This window comes from Poromitra crassiceps (assembly GCF_964638095.1).
Source record: "Poromitra crassiceps genome assembly, chromosome: 11".
NCBI classification, from domain to species: Eukaryota; Metazoa; Chordata; class Actinopteri; order Beryciformes; family Melamphaidae; genus Poromitra; species Poromitra crassiceps.
In genome coordinates, this window is record NC_139643.1 from 15,819,782 (window position 1) to 15,839,955 (window position 20,174).

General features: G+C 45.1%; 1 protein-coding gene across 1 annotated transcript in view; it reads right to left on the bottom strand.

Moving 5' to 3' along the window:
* Positions 1-19,837, bottom strand: part of LOC310784857 (glutamate receptor ionotropic, kainate 5-like) — a gene marked incomplete at its 3' end in the record, with an annotated part of 140,745 nt that extends 120,908 nt beyond the window's left edge. The window contains exons 1-2 of the mRNA XM_083645893.1: positions 19,684-19,837; positions 2,834-2,995 (exon numbers count right to left, since the gene is read on the bottom strand). Coding sequence (XP_083502019.1) covers positions 2,834-2,995; positions 19,684-19,792 — 271 coding nt within the window. The 5' untranslated portion in view covers positions 19,793-19,837. The remainder of the gene's footprint in view (positions 1-2,833; positions 2,996-19,683) is intronic.
* Positions 19,838-20,174: the final 337 nt, after the last annotated feature.

Consider the following 20,174-nt stretch of genomic DNA (forward strand, 5'->3'; position numbering starts at 1 on the left):
AATCATGCTCCCACCATGACCAGAGTCTGCATGCTTTCACCACAACCAATCACTGCAGAGACCAGAGTCTGTATGCTTTCACCACAACCAATCACTGCAGAGACCAGAGTCTACATGCTTTCACCACAACCAATCACTGCAGAGACCAGAGTCTACATGCTTTCACCACAACCAATCACTGCAGATACCAGAGTCTACATGCTTTCACCACAACCAATCACTGCAGAGACCAGAGTCTGCTTTCACCACAACCAATCACTGCAGAGACCAGAGTCTACATGCTTTCACCACAACCAATCACTGCAGTGACCAGAGTCTGCATGCTTTCACCACAACCAATCACTGCAGTGACCAGAGTCTGCATGCTTTCACCACAACCAATCACTGCAGTGACCAGAGTCTGCATGCTTTCACCACAACCAATCACTGCAGTGACCAGAGTCTGCATGCTTTCACCACAACCAATCACTGCAGTGACCAGAGTCTGCATGCTTTCACCACAACCAATCACTGCAGAGACCAGAGTCTGCATGCTTTCACCACAACCAATCACTGCAGAGACCAGAGTCTACATGCTTTCACCACAACCAATCACTGCAGTGACCAGAGTCTGCATGCTTTCACCACACCCAATCACTGCAGAGACCAGAGTCTGCATGCTTTCACCACAACCGATCACTGCAGAGACCAGAGTCTACATGCTTTCACCACAACCAATCACTGCAGTGACCAGAGTCTGCATGCTTTCACCACACCCAATCACTGCAGAGACCAGAGTCTGCATGCTTTCACCACAACCAATCACTGCAGAGACCAGAGTCTACATGCTTTCACCACAACCAATCACTGCAGAGACCAGAGTCTGCATGCTTTCACCACAACCAATCACTGCAGAGACCAGAGTCTGCTTTCACCACAACCAATCACTGCAGAGACCAGAGTCTACATGCTTTCACCACAACCAATCACTGCAGTGACCAGAGTCTGCATGCTTTCACCACAACCAATCACTGCAGTGACCAGAGTCTGCATGCTTTCACCACAACCAATCACTGCAGTGACCAGAGTCTGCATGCTTTCACCACAACCAATCACTGCAGAGACCAGTCTGCTTTCACCACACTCCACCACTTTCACTTCCTATTCTCAATTCTTCTCGAAGCCATAGTGAAAGAAACTAAAGTTAGCCAGCTAGTGCCAGAAGAAACAACGATACAACACGTCTGAATTGATTATCATTTTGCAGCCAGCCTCAAGTGGCCATTCAAGGAACTGCAATTTTTGTTACTTCTGCGTAGGCCTCATTTATCAGAATGTGTGTTTGTGTGCGTGTGTGCATTTGTGTGTGCGTGCATGTGTCTGTGTGTGTGTGTTGTGTGTGTACGTGCGTGCATCTGTGTGCGCGCGTGTACAGTATGTGTGTGCATTTGTGTGTGCGTGCGTCTGTGTGTGTGTGTGTGTGTGTGTGTGTGTGTGTGTGTGTGTGTGTGTGTGTGTGTGTGTGTGTGTGTGTGTGTGTGTGTGTGTGTATGCCCGTGCTTTGCTCGGACAGAAAATATGAACTTCCACTCAGTCGGGAAGTCTCTTTTTCTCGCTGGCTGGCAGTTTGCAATCAATATGCTTCTAGTGTAGCTGCTCATGCAGAACACTGTGGTGTGAGCGGGCTCCACCCCGCCACTAAACACGCTGAATCTGGATAATGAGCCAGAGTCTGCCCATCTGTCTATCTGCCCACCTCGTATTCAAGCAGAACATGTGTGGTATTTAGAGGGCGGGTTCATCGAGCGACTTGCACTTGGCCGCTCACACCGCCGACCTGCCTTGTTAAATAAAGGTTAGCGCTACAGGCCTGCATGATACGAGCAAAATATGCAATGTGCGATGGCATTGTTCAATATTGTGATGACAATATGACTTGCGATAAACACTCAAATATTGACTTATGCATATATAGCTATAGTTCTGTCTTTCTGCTTTAATACTGTGAACATATAGACCCCATAGATGCCCACAAGCATGGCTCTCTGTCATCGAGCGACTTGCACTTGGCCGCTCACACCACTGACCTGCCTTGTTAAACAAAGGTTAGCGCTAAGCCTGCACGATGTGGGCGCTTTGACTTCACGTAGAGTGAACGCCCTCAATTCTTCCTTTAAACAGCTCAATTTAGTTATGTTTGCCTTTGCTCAAACGTTTTAAGTTCTGATTCAGATTTTTAGGTAGGCTACATCACAAATAATGAGTTTTACCTTGAAGTTTTTATTGTTTTGACAATAATTTTTTGTACTCATACGGTCAAACAACGATAGTCCTGGAACTACCTGAAAAGTCCTGGAAACCACCTGGAAACCACCCTATGCCCACACCTAAGGTGGGACTGGCCTGAAAGTTATGATTAAGTTGTGTTATGATCGGGGGAAGGTCATGAGCAGGTTGTAAAGTCCTGGAAACCATCTGGAAACCATAATTTCCAGCCAAGCAAAAGGCACATTTGTATTGCTTTGTGCCTATTTAACCCAGGCAACGCAGGGTACATTGCTACTATGTAATAAAGGAGAAAATGAAAAATGCAAAATGCAAAATGGAAAAAAAATAGAATTATTAGAAGAGAACATTTTACAAGACAGATTGTTTTGAAAAGTAATTTTGTAGTCATAGGGTCAAACAAAAACACTATAAAAATGAATTAATTCCAAATCTCTCCTCTTTCTCTCGACTTTGAGATATGTAACAAAGGAGAAAATGCAGAAAAAATAATATAAACCAAAAACATGAGAAGAGAAGAAGAAAAAGAAGCTAGAGAAAGAAGGCTGTGAGCAGCAATCAGACTCACTGGTGTCAGTGGTGTGGTACTGGGAGTCCTTCAGCAGCTCGTAGATGTCCACCTCCACGCGGGCCTGGGGACCCTCCATCAGACTGTTGATGTTCTCCCTGGCCAGGGCCAGCGCCAGGCGCTCGCCACGCCCGCACGACAACTGGTCGTCCAAAATGGCCGCTGGAAAGCGAGAGGAAAAGGGAAGGAGAGGGATTAGAAGGGAGAGAGGGCTGCCAAGATGAGAGAATAGTAATTAGTTTCCTTTAGAGGTTTAAGTATGATGAACATACGGGAAGTGGTTTTGCTGCTTCAGACACATTGAGCTGACCAACTTGGCTCTGGGAGAACATTGAAGATTCAAGAAAGATTCAATAAATGTTGAGAGGAATTTGTCTTGGTTCACTCTCAGACAAACACGATGCAGCAGCACACAATATACAAACCATAAACATCAAAGACAACACAATAGATTCAGGAGGAGTATACCCAGCAGCATCACCAGCATCAAGTGCAGACAGTTCAAAGTACTGTACAGGTCATACATAATGATGACTCAGTGCAACTTCAGATGCCTTATGGCTTTGGAGGTAGGTGTTATCCCTGAAGCCAGATGTTAATTTGCACTTCATGCTCCTGTATCTCCAGCCTGATGGGAGGAGGTTACATACAGTGTTAGCCATGATGCTCCTGTATCTCCTGCCTGATGGGAGGAGGTTACATACAGTGTTAGCCATGATGTAAGACCTATGAAAGACAGCAGAGGACTGCAAACAAAATCTGTAACGACAGTACAAGCAAACAAAACAGATATACTGTCACACAAACAATAATTAAACCTTAGTCAAATAGGATCTGCAACCCCATCTATACCTGGTATGGTATGAAGAATACTAATAATAATTAGTAGCCATCATCATCATCATCATCGTTATCATCATCTACTTCTCTTTCTACAAAGCACTTTATGTATAGAAAACACACTGTGTAAGCAATACAAGAATCAAAGCAGTTTATAAAGTGCTTACAGAAATATAAAACAATAGAACTAGACCGAATAAAACAGTAAAAACAACAAATAAGTAAAATGTGACCTCTATCTGAGTATCTTATTCTAAATAAGCTTAATATTCATGTATGTTAATTCAAGATGTAACACAGAAGGCATTGTGATCGTAATGTAATGTGCGTCGGATATCCAGTCAGACAGGTGGAAATTCATTTTGCACAAAGCCTCGCCCACCAGGTTGAAACAGCAAGTGTCGCTCTCAAGTTAGCCGTCCAATCAGCTTCAGCGAAGGACCTCGCCTCATACTATGAAAGACTCAGACAAGACGAGCCTTTCTGCATCCAATGAAAAGTCAATCCAGGCTGTAGTTACAGTGTTTGTTTCAGTCTGCCTGGCGTGCCAGAGGGGTGGGGTTAGTGAGATAAAGTGAATCTCACCCCACTGACAGATTCTTTCACTACAAATAGAAGGTTTCCAGACTCAACGCTGGATGAAATGACTTGTTCAGATTATGATCTGAGTCAGCCGGGTGTAAACAACAACCCCGTACAGATTAAATGACCTGTTCAGATTATGATCTGAGTCAGCTGGGTGTAAACACAACCCGCACAGTGTGTTTGCATTAGAGAGACACAGTAGGGGCCATCAGGGTAGAAAGCACCGTCACTGCGGGTGGAGGCATCGCCGGCCGCCTCCCGCCAGGATAACGTACCTAAAAATAGATCTTCCCATCCTCGTCCCTGTGAGCAGGGAGGAGCCTGATGTTTGATGGCGGCGCGGGGGTTCACAGCAGCTGCGACACACACGGCCGCGGCGGAAAACAACTTGTCATCATTTCTATTTCCTCCTACGAGAGACGGCGAGGGAAAAAGTAGCTACAAGGCGGTATACAGTAACACCTGCCATGTTTCTTTTTTGTTGCCACCTCCCCACCTCCCAGGCCTGATCACAGATGCAGACAGAATGCAAACAACGTGAACGCACACAAAATACCACATAGTTCCATTATTCAGACCACATCATCAGACGCACATCGCTTTGTAAATGCCAGAGGTGAAGGGATGTTTGTTTCTGTCTGCGGCGTCTCCCAGGTGGGTGGGTTTGACGAGATAAGAGTGAAACAGTCTCACACACTGAGAATTTGTTTCATTTGATAGAAAGAACAAAAATACAGATTCACTGACTCAACCCTAAATTCTGTCTTCTCCTCCCCCTCATGCCAGTGTAAACACAGGTGAAGTTAGCTCCTCCCCCTCATGCCAGTGTAAACACAGTTGAAGTTAGCTCCTCCCCCTCATGCCAGTGTAAACACAGTTGAAGTTAGCTCCTCCCCCTCATGCCAGTGTAAACACAGGTGAAGTTAGCTCCTCCCCCTCATGCCAGTGTAGACACAGGTGAAGTTAGCTCCTCCCCCTCATGCCAGTGTAAACACAGGTGAAGTTAGCTCCTCCCCCTCATGCCAGTGTAAACACAGGTGAATTTAGCTCATGCCAGTGTAAACACAGGTGCATTTAGCTCCTCCCCCTCATGCCAGTGTAAACACAGGTGAATTTAGCTCATGCCAGTGTAAACACAGGTGAAGTTAGCTCATCCCCCTCATGCCAGTGTAAACACAGGTGAAATTAGCTCATGCCAGTGTAAACACAGGTGAGGTTAGCTCCTCCCCCTCATGCCAGTGTAAACACAGGTGAAATTAGCTCCTCCCCCTCATGCCAGTGTAAACACAGGTGAGGCCTCCCTCTCATGCCAAATGAAACACAGGTGACACACACGGAGGTTGCCAGCACAACCCAATTCGGTTGTTAAGACTGACCCGCGTCACTTCTAGGGGTGTGCCACCTTAGGCACCTCACGATTCGATTCGATTACGATTAAGGGTGCTACGATTCAATTATTAAACGATTACGATTAATCACGATTTTCGATGCATCTTTTTCACCAAACAGGATTTTTTTTAACACATTGACTGCCAGCCCTTTTTTCAATGCTGTAGGTAGGTTCTGCCAGTTTTTTTTTTTTGAGGATTCTGGCTCATTTTACAAGAGCCGAGGATTATTTTCTGTTAAGACTTCGTGAACACCAATCATCTAAAAAGAACTAATAGAATGTGTGCTTTCTCTGTCTAAAAGAGTTAGTTTGTAGAGTTAGTAGTTATGTAAGCATTAGCAGTTGAATACAGCATGGTTTCAGCGTCAGAAAAATTATTCAGAGATAAACGGCTTTTTGTGAAATTCGATAGAACAGTCACTTTAACCATTCATTTTTGGCATCAGTAAGAGTCAGACATCTAAACAATAGTTTTGAACAGTAATTTCCTCCATAACAGCAGGAAACCCCCCTCTGCTTCCAACTCCTCCCTCCGTGTGTGTTCTCCTCCTGCCTCCCTGGCTCTCCAGCGGGCGTGTCGCAACGAAGTTGCTGCTGCCTGGCTGCTGCCTGTTTGCGCGGCCGCTGTTTGAGGAAGTCTGGGTGGACTCGCTCGTTTCGTGGAGTTTTGGTTGAGAGCTTTGATGCGATTCTGGTCATATTTATGCTGCGTGTTTCAAAGTGTGCATCCAATCTATTCTTGGAACCCCCCACCGTTGCCACCGCTGTGCATCAGCGCGAAAGTGAAAGCGTTTTCGCCATCAATTTTACAGTATGAGAACGGCTTCCTCGCGCTTTTCCGTCCAGTTTTGGGTCGCCTCTTTCTACTGTGGAGAGACATGTCGACACTCAGTGGGTCGGTAAAATAGATTATACACATTCAATACCTCCAATTCTGGTGTAGGAGACGTAAAAGGGGTTGATCGATGTCCCACCGTCAAAAAAAAAATGTTTATGTAAGCCGAGATATCTCGTCCTTGGCACTCAACGGTTGGATTATGTAAGCCGAGATATCTCGTCCTTGGCACTCAACGTGTTAAGCAAGGTATATTTGTCAGTATCCATTAATTAAAGTAAACAAACAAATGTACCTCCATTATCTTCAGTTGCGACTGAAGTCTACGCATCACATGTTACAGCCACCCTGCATGCTTTCTTCAGTGATTCCAGTTTCCAGTACTTTGGTTCTGTTTTTTTTGTTGCAATTTTTTGCAAATCGATAATCGAACATTGTGAATCGATTTTAATCGTCACGTGACTAATCGCGATGCATCGATTATACGATTAATTGGCACACCCCTAGTCACTTCCATGGCCAATCATTCGCCTCATTCAAAACAACTATAGCGGAACCCGTGAATCTTTTTATAAATCTTTTTTTTTATTCAACATAACTTTTTATAGATAATCTTTTTAGACTTTGTTTTTCTACATACTTTCTCTGAATTATAACTTACCTACCATTAACCGCAAGCATTTCCTCGTCTCTTTCTCATCGCAAGGAAAGCGGTAGAATGACAGTTGAATCGTTTTTTTAGTCTCGGATCTACTCAAACAATGAGGGACACAGCAGAGAGGCTTGGAGGCGCTTGGACCCGGAAGTCGTATTGTCGGGAGGTCATACATCACAGCTTAACAAGAGAATATCAGCCTTCTCCAAAACAACTGAAGTCAGTGGGGACCAGTTCTTCAGAGTTTCAAAAAGATTTATTTACACCATCATTTAGTGACAATCTGAATACTACAGCTGAGTGGTTGGTGTACTGTATACATTAGGGGCTCTATCTTCACCCTGGCCTTAAATTAGCGTTTAAGGCAGCGCTATTACGTGGTCAGGCGCATTCCCTAATTTGTCCTCGGCGCTAAAGCCGGCGCTAACCATTTAACCACGCCTTTTAAGCATAGAATTATTCACAACTGTGGCCATTGGCGACCTGCAGTAAACAAATCACACTCTTCCCTTTCAAGCTCTGATTCCACGGAGCGATCCAGTCCGGTCAGAAAAGCCAGACCAAAGTGATGTGAGCTCCCCCCCCTCCCTCTTTCTTCCCCGTCTGTCTCCATAATGCTCCTCAAACAACAACAAGCATGTAAATACGCTACACTATAGCAAGAGCAAACTGAGAATAATGTTCTAAACGCATCGGCTAGAAAAATATAGCCTATCCCTGGATGTCATGATGAGATTGGATTGGTGAAAGTTTGGACAGCATGATATCGCATTGTTTGATGCAACAGCCTCTGAATGACAGGGTCTCAAAACTACGGTATAACAACTTTTTTTTCATCGGTCATTGTGCCTGCCTAGTGCCTACTTATACATTAGTGTGGCCTTTCTTCCAAAATAGTGATGGTTCTGTCATTCTGTGGTGTAGCCTACATTTCAGATCTGATGCTTGCAGTGTGCTATAGGGGCAGAAATTGACGCACGAGAGAGAGTGAGAGAGAGGGGGGAGAGAGAGTGAGATAGTGGCAGAAAGAGTGATTGAATAAGGCCGTGGGTGCATCCCCGGGGCGGCGCACTGAATAAGGCCTGGTTTTGAAAAGCGCTAACCACAAAATTAACGCCAGTTGGTAAGATATAGCTTTAGGCTGGTATTTAAGGCAGGAACGCCCATTCTGGCACTGCGCCACGCCTCTTCAGCGTAAAGCGCATTTCGAGGCGTAAAAACATGACGCTATATCTTCCCGAGTCACGGGTAGGCAGGCGCAAAGCGTGTTTTTTTGCGTTTGAGCCCTATAGGTCTTTCAATTCACACACAGTGTGTTTGACTGTTTCAATTCACTGTGTGTTTGACTGTTTCAATTCACTGTGTGTTTGACTGTTTCAATTCACTGTGTGTTTGACTGTTTCAATTCACTGTGTGTTTGACTGTTTCAATTCACTGTGTGTTTGACTGTTTCTTGGAACTCTGCTATGGAGGCTGCTATGGAGTTGTACTGGTAGCCTCTCTGTGTGTTATATGGACAAACCTGATGATGACAGAATTTCTATTTTTGGGTTAACTATTCTTTGAAACGTCTTGTTACGTTTTTTTTTTTTTTTTTTTCTGTGTGTAATTAATCCGCCCCTATTTTCCTGGGTGATATAAAACCTGGGGGCGATCGGGCAGACACAGCCTCATGAAAGTCTTGCTGCTGGTTTATGTTGGGTTTGATTTGTGTTTTGTAAATAATTAACGACTCTGTGAACTAGAAGGCTTTATCGTGTCCGCCACCTTCAAAACACAGCCGGCTTTGAGGAGAATAAACAGGGTGCCAGATGCTTCGTCCAATCACAGTAAAAAATGACATCTCATCTGACTCTGTCCTGACGTGGTAAAACGTCTCACAAACGCTCCAAACGGATAAAAAGACGTTCATTGGGCTGAGGTCTGATAAGAACCAGAGGACAGATGATATTTGAATCCTCTGAGCTGCTTACATTCCAGAAGCAGGTCACACGTTGTTTTAAATTGTTCTTAGTGCTCTGTAATCACACTGAAATCACACTGTAATCACACTGAAATCACACTGAAATCACACTGTAATCACACTGAAATCACACTGTAATCACACTGAAATCACACTGTAATCACACTGAAATCACACTGTAATCACACTGAAATCACACTGAAATCACACTGTAATCACACTGAAATCACACTGTAATCACACTGAAATCACACTGAAATCACACTGTAATCACACTGAAATCACACTGTAATCACACTGAAATCACACTGTAATCACACTGAACTCACACTGTAATCACACTGAAATCACACTGAAATCACACTGTAATCACACTGAAATCACACTGTAATCACACTGAAATCACACTGAAATCACACTGTAATCACACTGTAATCACACTGAAATCACATTGTAATCACACTGTAATCACACTGAAATCACACTGAAATCACATTGTAATCACACTGTAATCACACTGAAATCACACTGTAATCACACTGAAATCACACTGTAATCACACTGTAATCACACTGAAATCACACTGAACTCACACTGTAATCACACTGAAATCACACAAATCAACATAAAATGATGTTTTTTGTTTCCTTTTGTTTTAGAAACAAAAACCTTATTACGCTAGTTTAGATGTTGTAGAACACCCTCACTATAACGAACAACCATTTTAGGATCACTAAATACTTATAATTTGTTAGCAAACTAAGCTTGCAATTTTCTCTGAATGTTGCTTTTAGGAGTACGAACATTCAATTAAGCATGATCTTCTTCTTAATCTGTAAACAAACTGAAAAATGACCTTGGCTTAAAACACCAGTCCCCGTCACAATGTGCTTCCTCTTATCGGAAAATTCCAGAAGATATTTTTTGGGGAGATCTAAATGGGCAAAATAGCTCTGCGCTGCAGCGACCATCTCACCTGGAGAGGAGAGATGAGAGGCTGGTAGCCGGTTAGAGAGCTCAGCACTCTTTAGACACTATCTCTGTTTACAGTCTGTCTGCTTCTCTGGGTCACCGGCCACACGCAGGGAGGCTATTCACAATGAACGCTGCTGGAGTGAGAGAGAGCGAGAGAGCGAGAGGGAGGGAGAGAGAGAGGGAGGGAGAGAGAGAGGGAGGGAGAGAGAGAGAGAGGGAGAGAGAGAGAGGGAGGGAGAGAGCGAGAGGGAGGGAGAGAGAGAGAGAGGGAGAGAGAGAGAGGGAGGGAGAGAGCGAGAGGGAGGGAGAGAGAGAGAGAGGGAGAGAGAGAGAGGGAGGGAGAGAGAGGGAGAGAGAGAGGGAGGGAGGGAGGGAGAGAGGGGGGGGGGGGTAGGGGGGTGATAAGGAGGCGATAAGAGGGATACTAAAGGGGTGTCACCGCTGAGCCGATGTGTCTGGTAGGACATAACACGTGGGAGGATCATATTCCCACCAGTTCCCTTCCACCACGAACAGGCACCCCAACCAACCAGAGGAGGCGCTATTGCAGCGACCAAGACACATACCCCTAATCCGGCTTCCCACCCGTGACTCTATGGACGCCAGACGAAGCCGGAGGTAACATGGGGGCGCGAACCTGTGACCCTCATGTTGGTAGGCAGGGAATCTACTGCTACACTACCCAGACACCCTAGAGGAAGTATTGTGACATTGAAACAGCACGGTGGAAAGTAAAGGCCGTTGTGGTCAGGCGTGGCGGGTGGGCGTACTGTATACGTTTGCCTTCGGGTTTGATTCCCGGTGTTTCCAAAGGACAGCCTACAACTGTGAGTCAAATATATATATTTTTGAACCATGATCAAACCATTTTCCTAAGATTAACCAAGTTGGTTTAGTGGCCCAACCGTAAGCTTACCCGATAACCTTAACCCAACTTGTTTTGCTGCCTAAATGTAAGCAAAGTGCTGTTAATTGCCATTTAACCATTAACCAACCTTTGGGATGTAATTCAATTTGTGGCGGATGAACATTTTCAAACTTGTGGTGGAGAAACATGAAATGTTTGGTGGAAGAATGTCATTCAGGTCGTGGTGTGAGAGGGTGTAGGCTATTTCCAGCCCGATCTAAAAAAAAAAAAAAAAAAAACAGCAACGTTTTTGGACCAACGTTGCTATGTTTCAATTTCAGCTCCGAAATCGAAAAATTGTAAGGTACGTTTATTGTTCGTTTCCGGAGATGTTCGCTTTTCTAACCTCTCCCAGACCCTAAAGGTCTTTACACACACAGTCCGATTGTTTTCATATGGGTGTTTTTTAATCCGTCATCTGAAAACATAGACGGGTCCCAGCTCGCAAAAATCTATTGACTGATGCGAAAAACGCAGAAAATCGAACCTCGTCCGAAAACTTAAATGACGGACGTAATTGTCGGACTCGGTGTGTCGATTGACACAAATGAGGTCGTATTCTTTTTTTTTCCGTGCGCCAATTTCGGACGAAAATACGGACTTGGTGTGCAAAAGCTATTACTCTAAACCTAAACCTCTCCCCAGACCTACACCTAACCTCTCCCCAGACCCTAATCCTCCGGGAACCCCGCCCACCCCTGTATGAACATACGTTACCATTTTACAATGCTAATTATGCAAGTGGCTGGGTAGATTTACTTCACTCACCAGCCAGAAAAATAATAATAAAATAAAATAAAATCATAATCTATTGAGTAGCTGGTAAAATTGGAACATTACTGGCCATTTGGCTGGTGGACAAAAAAGTTAATTTTGCACCCTGGTTCCAAAGCAACCCAACGGACAGCAAACTATCCATCAAAAATGAACTTTTGGGAGTGCTGCCACACACACACACACACACGCACACACACACACACACACACACACACACACACACACACACACACACACACACACACACACACACACACACACACACACACACACACACCCTGGGTTTTCCTTTATGAGCAGCTCTTGGTGGATCAGCCAGCCAGAAGTCCATACAAAGAGGGCCATGCCATATGTTCTTCACCATCGCACTGTTTCCCACTTGACTGCCAAGGGAGGAGGAAATAACCCGCACACACACACACACACACACACACACACACACACACACACACACACACACACACACACACACACACACACACACACACACACACACACACACACACACACACACACACACAGGACAGCCTGGGGAGCCTGAGCATCACGGCCCATAACACCAGCCTCCAAACAGCCTTCAGCCAACTCACGCTGGACTGCTTCTCATTCTGTGCATTCAAAATGAAGTAGCTTCCGACTCCGTCTGGAGAAGCAGATAATGTCACAGCATTCAAGTCAAAGACTCAACACGTTCCTACATCCTTAAAGAGATACACCACGCTTTGGGAGTTTAGCCTGTTGGTTACCCATTCATTGATGGGTAATAGATGATGGACTCAGACTGGTCTGACTCAGACTGGTCTGAGTCAGATTGGTCTGACACAGACTGTTCAGACACAGACTGGTCTGAGTCAGACTGGTCTGACACAGACTGTTCTGACACAGACTGTTCTGACTCAGACTGGTCTGACACAGACTGGTCTGACACAGACTGTTCTGACTCAGACTGGTCTCACACAGACTGGTCTGACACAGACTGGTCTTGCACAGACTGGTCTGACACAGACTGGTCTGACAGAGACTGGTCTGACCGAGTCTGTTCAGACACAGACTGGTCTGACACAGACTGGTCTGACAGAGTCTGTTCGGACACAGACTGGTCTGACACAGACTGGTCTGACAGAGTCTGTTCAGACACAGACTGGTCTGACACAGACTGGTCTGACAGAGTCTGTTCGGACACAGACTGTTCTGACACAGACTGGTCTGACAGAGACTGGTCTGACTCAGACTGGTCTAACACAGACTGGTCTGACACAGACTGGTCTGACACAGACTTGTCTGACACAGACTGTTCTGACACAGACTGGTCTGACACAGACTCGTCTGACACAGACTGTTCTGACACAGACTGTTCTGACACAGACTGGTGCAACTCATTTGATCAAGCTTCAGATCCACAGAGAGTATGGTGTTATTTCACTGCACGTCTTGAGACACTGTAACTTCAGAGAAAACATGGACTAACAGGCTTAGTAGTCACTTCTCATCTCTGTAGCTACTGAAGAAGAAGAGAAAAAGACTCCACAGATACTGAGGTGGACATGCTTTGATACGTGTGGCCTCCTGGGAGCAGAGATACTGTAGGTAGACAGGACAGATGTTACAAGACAAGACAAAAGGAGAATAAAAAACAACAAATTTCTCTATCTGCCTGTGGGTGGAACCAGACCGCTGGAAGGATCCTCTGGTGGCCAGTGTCCTTTAGCAAACAAGAAGCACACAGCTGGCATGAGGGTTTGACGTGTGTGTGTGTGTGTGTGTGTGTGTGTGTGTGTGTGTGTGTCTGTGTGCGTGTGCGTGTGTGTGTGTGTGTGTGTGTGTGTGTGTGTGTGTGTGTGTGTGTGTGCGCATGTGTGTGCGCGTGTGCGCGCGCGTGTGTGTGTGTGCGTGCGTGTGTGTGCGCATGTGTGTGTGTGTGTGTGTGTGTGTGTGCGCGCAACCTGGTCGCCGGAATACAATGTTGGCAGTTTATGTTTCTGCAATCCACAGACAGGCTAAGTAGAATATGAACATTTCTGAACCAAAATAGGTTGCATACATCACGTTTCTACTAGATATATTAACATGTCATGGAGTCTGCTATTGCCAGTTGCGCCCCTCTCACATGTGCCACCTTGCGCTGTGCTCAAAGTTCATATGGTTTTGAGCGACTTCCCGCTGAGCTTTCTCCGCTCTACCTCGCGGTGAGAGAAGATGGCTTCTCACGTGAAGGCAGCTTTATTGTAAAGAGTTACCGACAGCAGAGACGTCCTCTGAGATATATGAGGTTAAAAACAGCACGGCATTTGGGCTTTGCAAATGGAAAAGAAGTAGCCTACTATACGTGTTTATTTGCATATAGGGAGTGAGATCCAATCATAAGTCGCCACTGAGACACACACATGCTGACGCCATGGTGTGAACTGCATGATGTACTTAAAGATGTCGACTTGTGATCGGATCACCCAGGACACATGTTATTATTACCAGGTGTGAACAGGGTCTAACAGGGCCAGATGTGAGTCACACCGACACACACATAAGTCAGACACAGAGGTGCTTCAGACACAGAGGTGCTTCAGACACAGAGGTCCTTCAGACACAGAGGTGCTTCAGACACAGAGGTGCTTCAGACAGAGGTGCTTCAGACACAGAGGTCCTTCAGACACAGAGGTCCTTCAGACACAGAGGTGCTTCAGACACAGAGGTGCTTCAGACACAGAGAGGTCCTTCAGACACAGAGGTGCTTCAGACACAGAGGTCCTTCAGACACAGAGGTCCTTCAGACACAGAGGTGCTTCAGACACAGAGGTGCTTCAGACACAGAGAGGTCCTTCAGACACAGAGGTGCTTCAGACACAGAGGTGCTTCAGACACAGAGAGGTCCTTCAGACACAGAGGTGCTTCAGACACAGAGGTCCTTCAGACACAGAGGTCCTTCAGACACAGAGGTGCTTCAGACACAGAGGTGCTTCAGACACAGAGAGGTCCTTCAGACACAGAGGTCCTTCAGACACAGAGGTCCTTCAGACACAGAGGTGCTTCAGACACAGAGGTGCTTCAGACACAGAGGTGCTTCAGACACAGAGGTCCTTCAGACACAGAGGTCCTTCAGACACAGAAGTCAGACACAGAGGTCCTTCAGACACAGAGGTGCTTCAGACACAGAGGTCCTTCAGACACAGAGGTGCTTCAGACACAGAGGTGCTTCAGACACAGAGGTGAAATGTGAGCTTTGTATTCAGGTTGAGTTCGGCTCCAAAATGATATCCTCACCACTTAAAGAAAAAGTGACACCTACTCTTGCAAAATGACTGATGGCACAAAAACGGTATGCAAATGTTTTACAGGATAATTGGTCACTTCAGTCCTGGGGTGACACAATGCCTTACAGACTGGGCCGCTGTAGTTTCGAGATATTTAACAATGAACTGAAGTTAATGATTCTTTCTAAATGATTGATTGTGCAACATTCAAGTCATTGATGGTAGTTTGTGCAGAATAGTGGTGACTTACGGTAAGTCGGGGCAGGAAACAGGACACGCTCGCTGATGACTTGTTAAACTCTGGTCCCCAATCGTTAATTTGCCAGAGTGCCGAGTGTCTCCATGTGCTGATGTTGCCAACAGATTTATTCCCAGCTGTTTTCTGATCATTGGCTGTTTGCAGTCTGCTACTTGTCGATCACTCAGAAAACAACCCCTTTTTATAACCGTTATATCTCGTTAATGATGCACTTATTTTGAAAATCACCATTTGGAAACATATTAGAAGAAGGAAAATTAGCTATTAAGAACATAATCTCTAAATTATTGATGTTAGAAGAATTGCAGCTTTGCCACTTCCTTTAATGGCTTCAAAATTCACCCGGGGTTTCGGCTGATTGGCGGGCAAGCATGCAACTTCCCCTACACTTAGCTTTCACTTGTTAAAAAAGGAAGTCCAAATTATGGTTGGATTCCTACAGAACTTTAATGGAACGGTCTGTCATGGTCATTTGTCTAGTACACCATAAAAGAGCAATTATGAAATTTGTTGCTATGGTGACAATACAAGTATGGACATTCAGGCTGCCTCACTTGATTGAGAACTGAGCAGATGAATCAGTTCAGTTCAGCAAAATGCCAAGACTCATCTGACAGCTAACATTAGCAACACGGCTAACTTAGCGTGTTACTATAGCAATCCATGAAACATATTCTCATGATATGATATCTTACCAAAACAGTTTTCCTTCAGTTTCAGGCATAAACCTATGAATGTCCAACACATTGAGCAGGGAGGCCAGAGCTGCTCGAGCTGCGGATCTCGTGCTCGGCCAGCAGATGGCGTGACACCGTTCCCTGGTTGAAAACAACGCTGTGTCTCGCAGTAGCCAGATAAATATCTATGTCTAGGGCACATCTCTTGAAAGTTGTTAAGACCAAACCAAAATGCGTGACAGACATATGAATTGACCAACCACGGACCTTCTTATTTGCGTGACGCAACTTGTGGGGCCGAACATTTTGAACGATCCACCAATGCACCAGTGGCGTAGGCAGAAATTCAATTATGGGTGGGCCTGGATACAATTGGGTGGGCCTGGATAAAATTGGGTGGGCCTGGATAAAATTGGTGGGGCAATTGCATGACGAAATTTTGCACAAGAAGCGCACAAAATTCCTAGATGTCATGAAGTCGTCATGCATTAGACTCTGGAGATGATGTGACCTGCGTTTTTAAGCTACAAAACCATTAGCTAGCAAGGCAGCAGCAAGTTTGCCTCTAGAAAAAAAAAAAAAAAAATTGGGGTGGGCCAGGGCAAGAAGTGCCTGTGCCTACCCGGGCCCACCCGTAGAAACGCCCCTGCAATGCATGCAGAGAGACGGACTTCCGTAGCAGCCCAGCCAATCAGAGGCTTGCAGCTTGCAAACCCGGAAATGCTGACTTGTGGTTCAGACCCTCCGTAGGAAACGGAAGGTCCATGTGAGACTATGGTTGGTTTAGGCTTAAAAAAACTGCACACGGGTCCATGTGAGACTACGGGTGGTCCACATTCCGGACACAAAGATAGAGAGTACAGGTCCGTCAAACCCACCCCTCCACTCTGCCCCGCCCCCCAGCTTAATAACCCCGCCCCCAGCTTACTCGAATGACTCCCGTGGCGTCGATTTCAGACGTTGAGAATGGGTTGACATTACGTGGATTATATTTTTTAATATTTTAGTATTACGTTTACATTACGTGGATTATATCTTTTAGTATTTTAGTATTACCTTTACATTACGTGGATTATATATGAGTTACAGTGCATGCATTACTTTTCGTAGGTTTTAGTACATTTGCTGCTAATTTGGTTTCTTGCTGTAAAACCTCTCCGCTCAGTGAAGCTACAGCACAACAGTTCACGTCTACATCCATTCAGGTGCACAATGTTCCACTTTGACTTACAAGAGTTTGAATGACAAATAACACTTTCCCAGACTCGCTCCTCTTTATTCTCAAGCTATTGAATCATGAACTTTCCAAAATAGATTTATATTATAGAGTACTGGAGTGGAACTCAATTATATTTCCCACTGCCTGACAAAGGAAAATGCAGCTATGGGGAAATGAGTGTGTGCCTACTTACATCTTTTTTTTCTACATTTAAACCACCAGGAATCGAAATCTGTTAATTGGCCTCAATTACGCAAACCAGTAATGACTTCCAATAGAGTGAACACTAATGGCTCCTTTTTATTTGATTTGTTATTAAAACAAAATCCCCATTGCCATTCATGTATCTAGGGAAGGTTGACTCAGTGGCAACTTGCTTCACATTCACATCTTGGTACGATGTCCCTCCGGTACTGTTCAGTGTTTCTCCACATGTTCACAGCTTGACTGAGGATCAGGGTGGGAATTTCATCATTCTAGGGGCAAGCTGATCTGGCCATCACATGCCAGGGTGCAAAGTATTTTCTGAAATGTGTGTTAAAATGATTAAATGACACATCCTTTGCATAGGACAGGCTACATTAAACTGAGACCACTGACGCTTTTAAAGCACCTGACAGTAGCAGGCTGGTAGCAGGGCACTGCCAAGGTGGCCTTAGGGATCTCAGGGCATCACGGCCAGAGGTGATGGTCTCCGTGTAATTCCCACCCTGCTGAGGATTCAAACCAGCAACCCACTTCCTTACCCAATAACCTACAGAAAAGAAAAAAGTACAGCGAGGCCACAAAGCAAAAAGATGCCACATGAAAGCAACATGCATGCTTTTTTCACCAGAAGTAGAATGGGCTCATGAAAAAGACTGACGGTTATACTGTACTATATTCTGCTTTAACAAATATGACAGACATTGCTCATTGTATTTGAGACAATGGCTGCAAAGGCAGTTATACGAGTATTATCACAGCAGGATCACTGCAGCACTTGACCCTGGTCTGCAAAAGCCAAAGTCATCTGGGGAAATGGAGACATGAACTTCCTGGGACCGCAGCCATGCTAAAGTGAGTGGTCACTGTTCATCTCTAAGTGGTTCACTAGCTAACGTCAACTAGCTCGCCAAAAAGGCCTAATGCTACTGTTATTCTCCATATAAGACAAGCAGGCAGCGGATAAAGTATAGGGATCTGAGATCACATTCAAATAAATAAACCGACAGTAAGGTTTATATGCCATCGCCACTAAACCAACACCTGCATTATGGCTACAGTTAATATCAATATCCACTGCATGAAAGTATATTCAGTCTGCTTAGAGGTGCATCATAGATGGAGAGGGGAAAAGAAAGACAGCGATATTACAGTAATGTCTGAATCTGCTCTTACCTTGTCTCAATAATACCACTGCTGAGGGCTAAAACCTTGCTTCTATTATTGCCATTCAGTTATTAATAAACTCCACTTATCAAAAACGAGAGAAAGCTGAGCAGCGTGTGTGTGTGCGTATGTGTGTGCGTGTGCGTGCGTGTGCGTGTGCGTGTGCGTGTGCATGTGTGTGTGTGTGCGTGTGCGTGTGCATGTGCATGTGTGCGTGCGTGGGTGTGTGCGTGCGTGCGTGCGTGCATGCGTGCGTGCGTGTGCATGTGTGTGTGCATCGAGCGGTTGGTTGTTATTAAAGACAGGGCATGAAAGGTGAGTTATTACACACAGCTCAGTGGCCTGGTTGCGATGGCAGTGTTTGTTAGCGAAGCCCGGAGCGATACACACGACGGGGATTTGAACCACAGCCATCAGGGCCAGGAAACAAACAGGAAAATGCCGTATCTGCTCAGAGGGGCCGCACAGAAACTCAACTGCTGCTAGAATGTTAAGTGTCTCCTTTTATTGCAGTTAATCTCCCACTCCAGGGTGTGACTGACCAGGCGGCTGTAGTTCCTCGAATGGCCACTTGGGGCTGGCTCCAAAAAGAGAGTCATTCCCCGGTCATCCCCATGTTAAAATGCCTGACTTTACAGCAGGATTAAACATGTTTACATGGTTCAAAACACGTTTTCCAAAATGTAAAAAACAACATCGAAAAAATATTTTCTTTAAATCCACCACTTTTTTTTTTTTTAACATTTTGGTCCGAGTGAAATGTTATGTGGTTTCTCCTGTTTGAGGCTGTTTCTAAATATATCTGAACTGTTTGGTTTCAACAAAACTATTTTTATACGCATTTTACGAAATGTCTATGGGAAAATAAATGGCGGATGAAAATCTCTGGTAGGATACAGTGCTGAAGCAGGAAGTGAGGTTCACTTTAGCTCTCTATTGGGATTGGGCCAAAGTCACCAAAGTGGATAACAGAAAGAATTTTGAACCCACGTTGAGGGTCAGAAACTCACCCATCTGGATGAAATATGGCTAAGCAGAGAAAGGCGAAGCAGAGCTAAATTGAAAACCAAATCGAGAACACAACTCAGCTGGACTGCAGAAAGAGGATGTGGGATTTGAACCCATGCCATGCCGTGGGCAGAAACTTACCCATCCGGACAGCGGAGAGGGTGTTGGCCTGGCTGAAGGAGTGTGGTGCCAGGGTCAGCAGCAGCAGAAGGACGTAAATCGACAGCAGTAGCGCTGGCAGAGCCGGCATCTTCCACTGCTCCTCATGGAGAATGGTCTGCTGGCTGCCTGTACCGCCACCTGGAGGAGAGGAGGACTCATTACAACTAAAGCATTTTGTATCGTATCATTTGACATGTTGTACTATATCGTATTGTATCATGGAAGCTTGATCTCCCTGCTGCCCAGACTGCCACCTAAAGGAGTGGAGGATGTATTAGAACTGAAGCATATCATATATCATATCATAGCATATCATATATCGTATATTATATCATAGCATATCACGTCATATGATATAATGTCGTGTTATATCGTATATCATATATTGTATCTTAGAAAAATATTGTCTCCCTGCCTCTACCACCACTTAGAGGAGTAGTAGGAGAATAGTACAAAATTGACAAAATGGT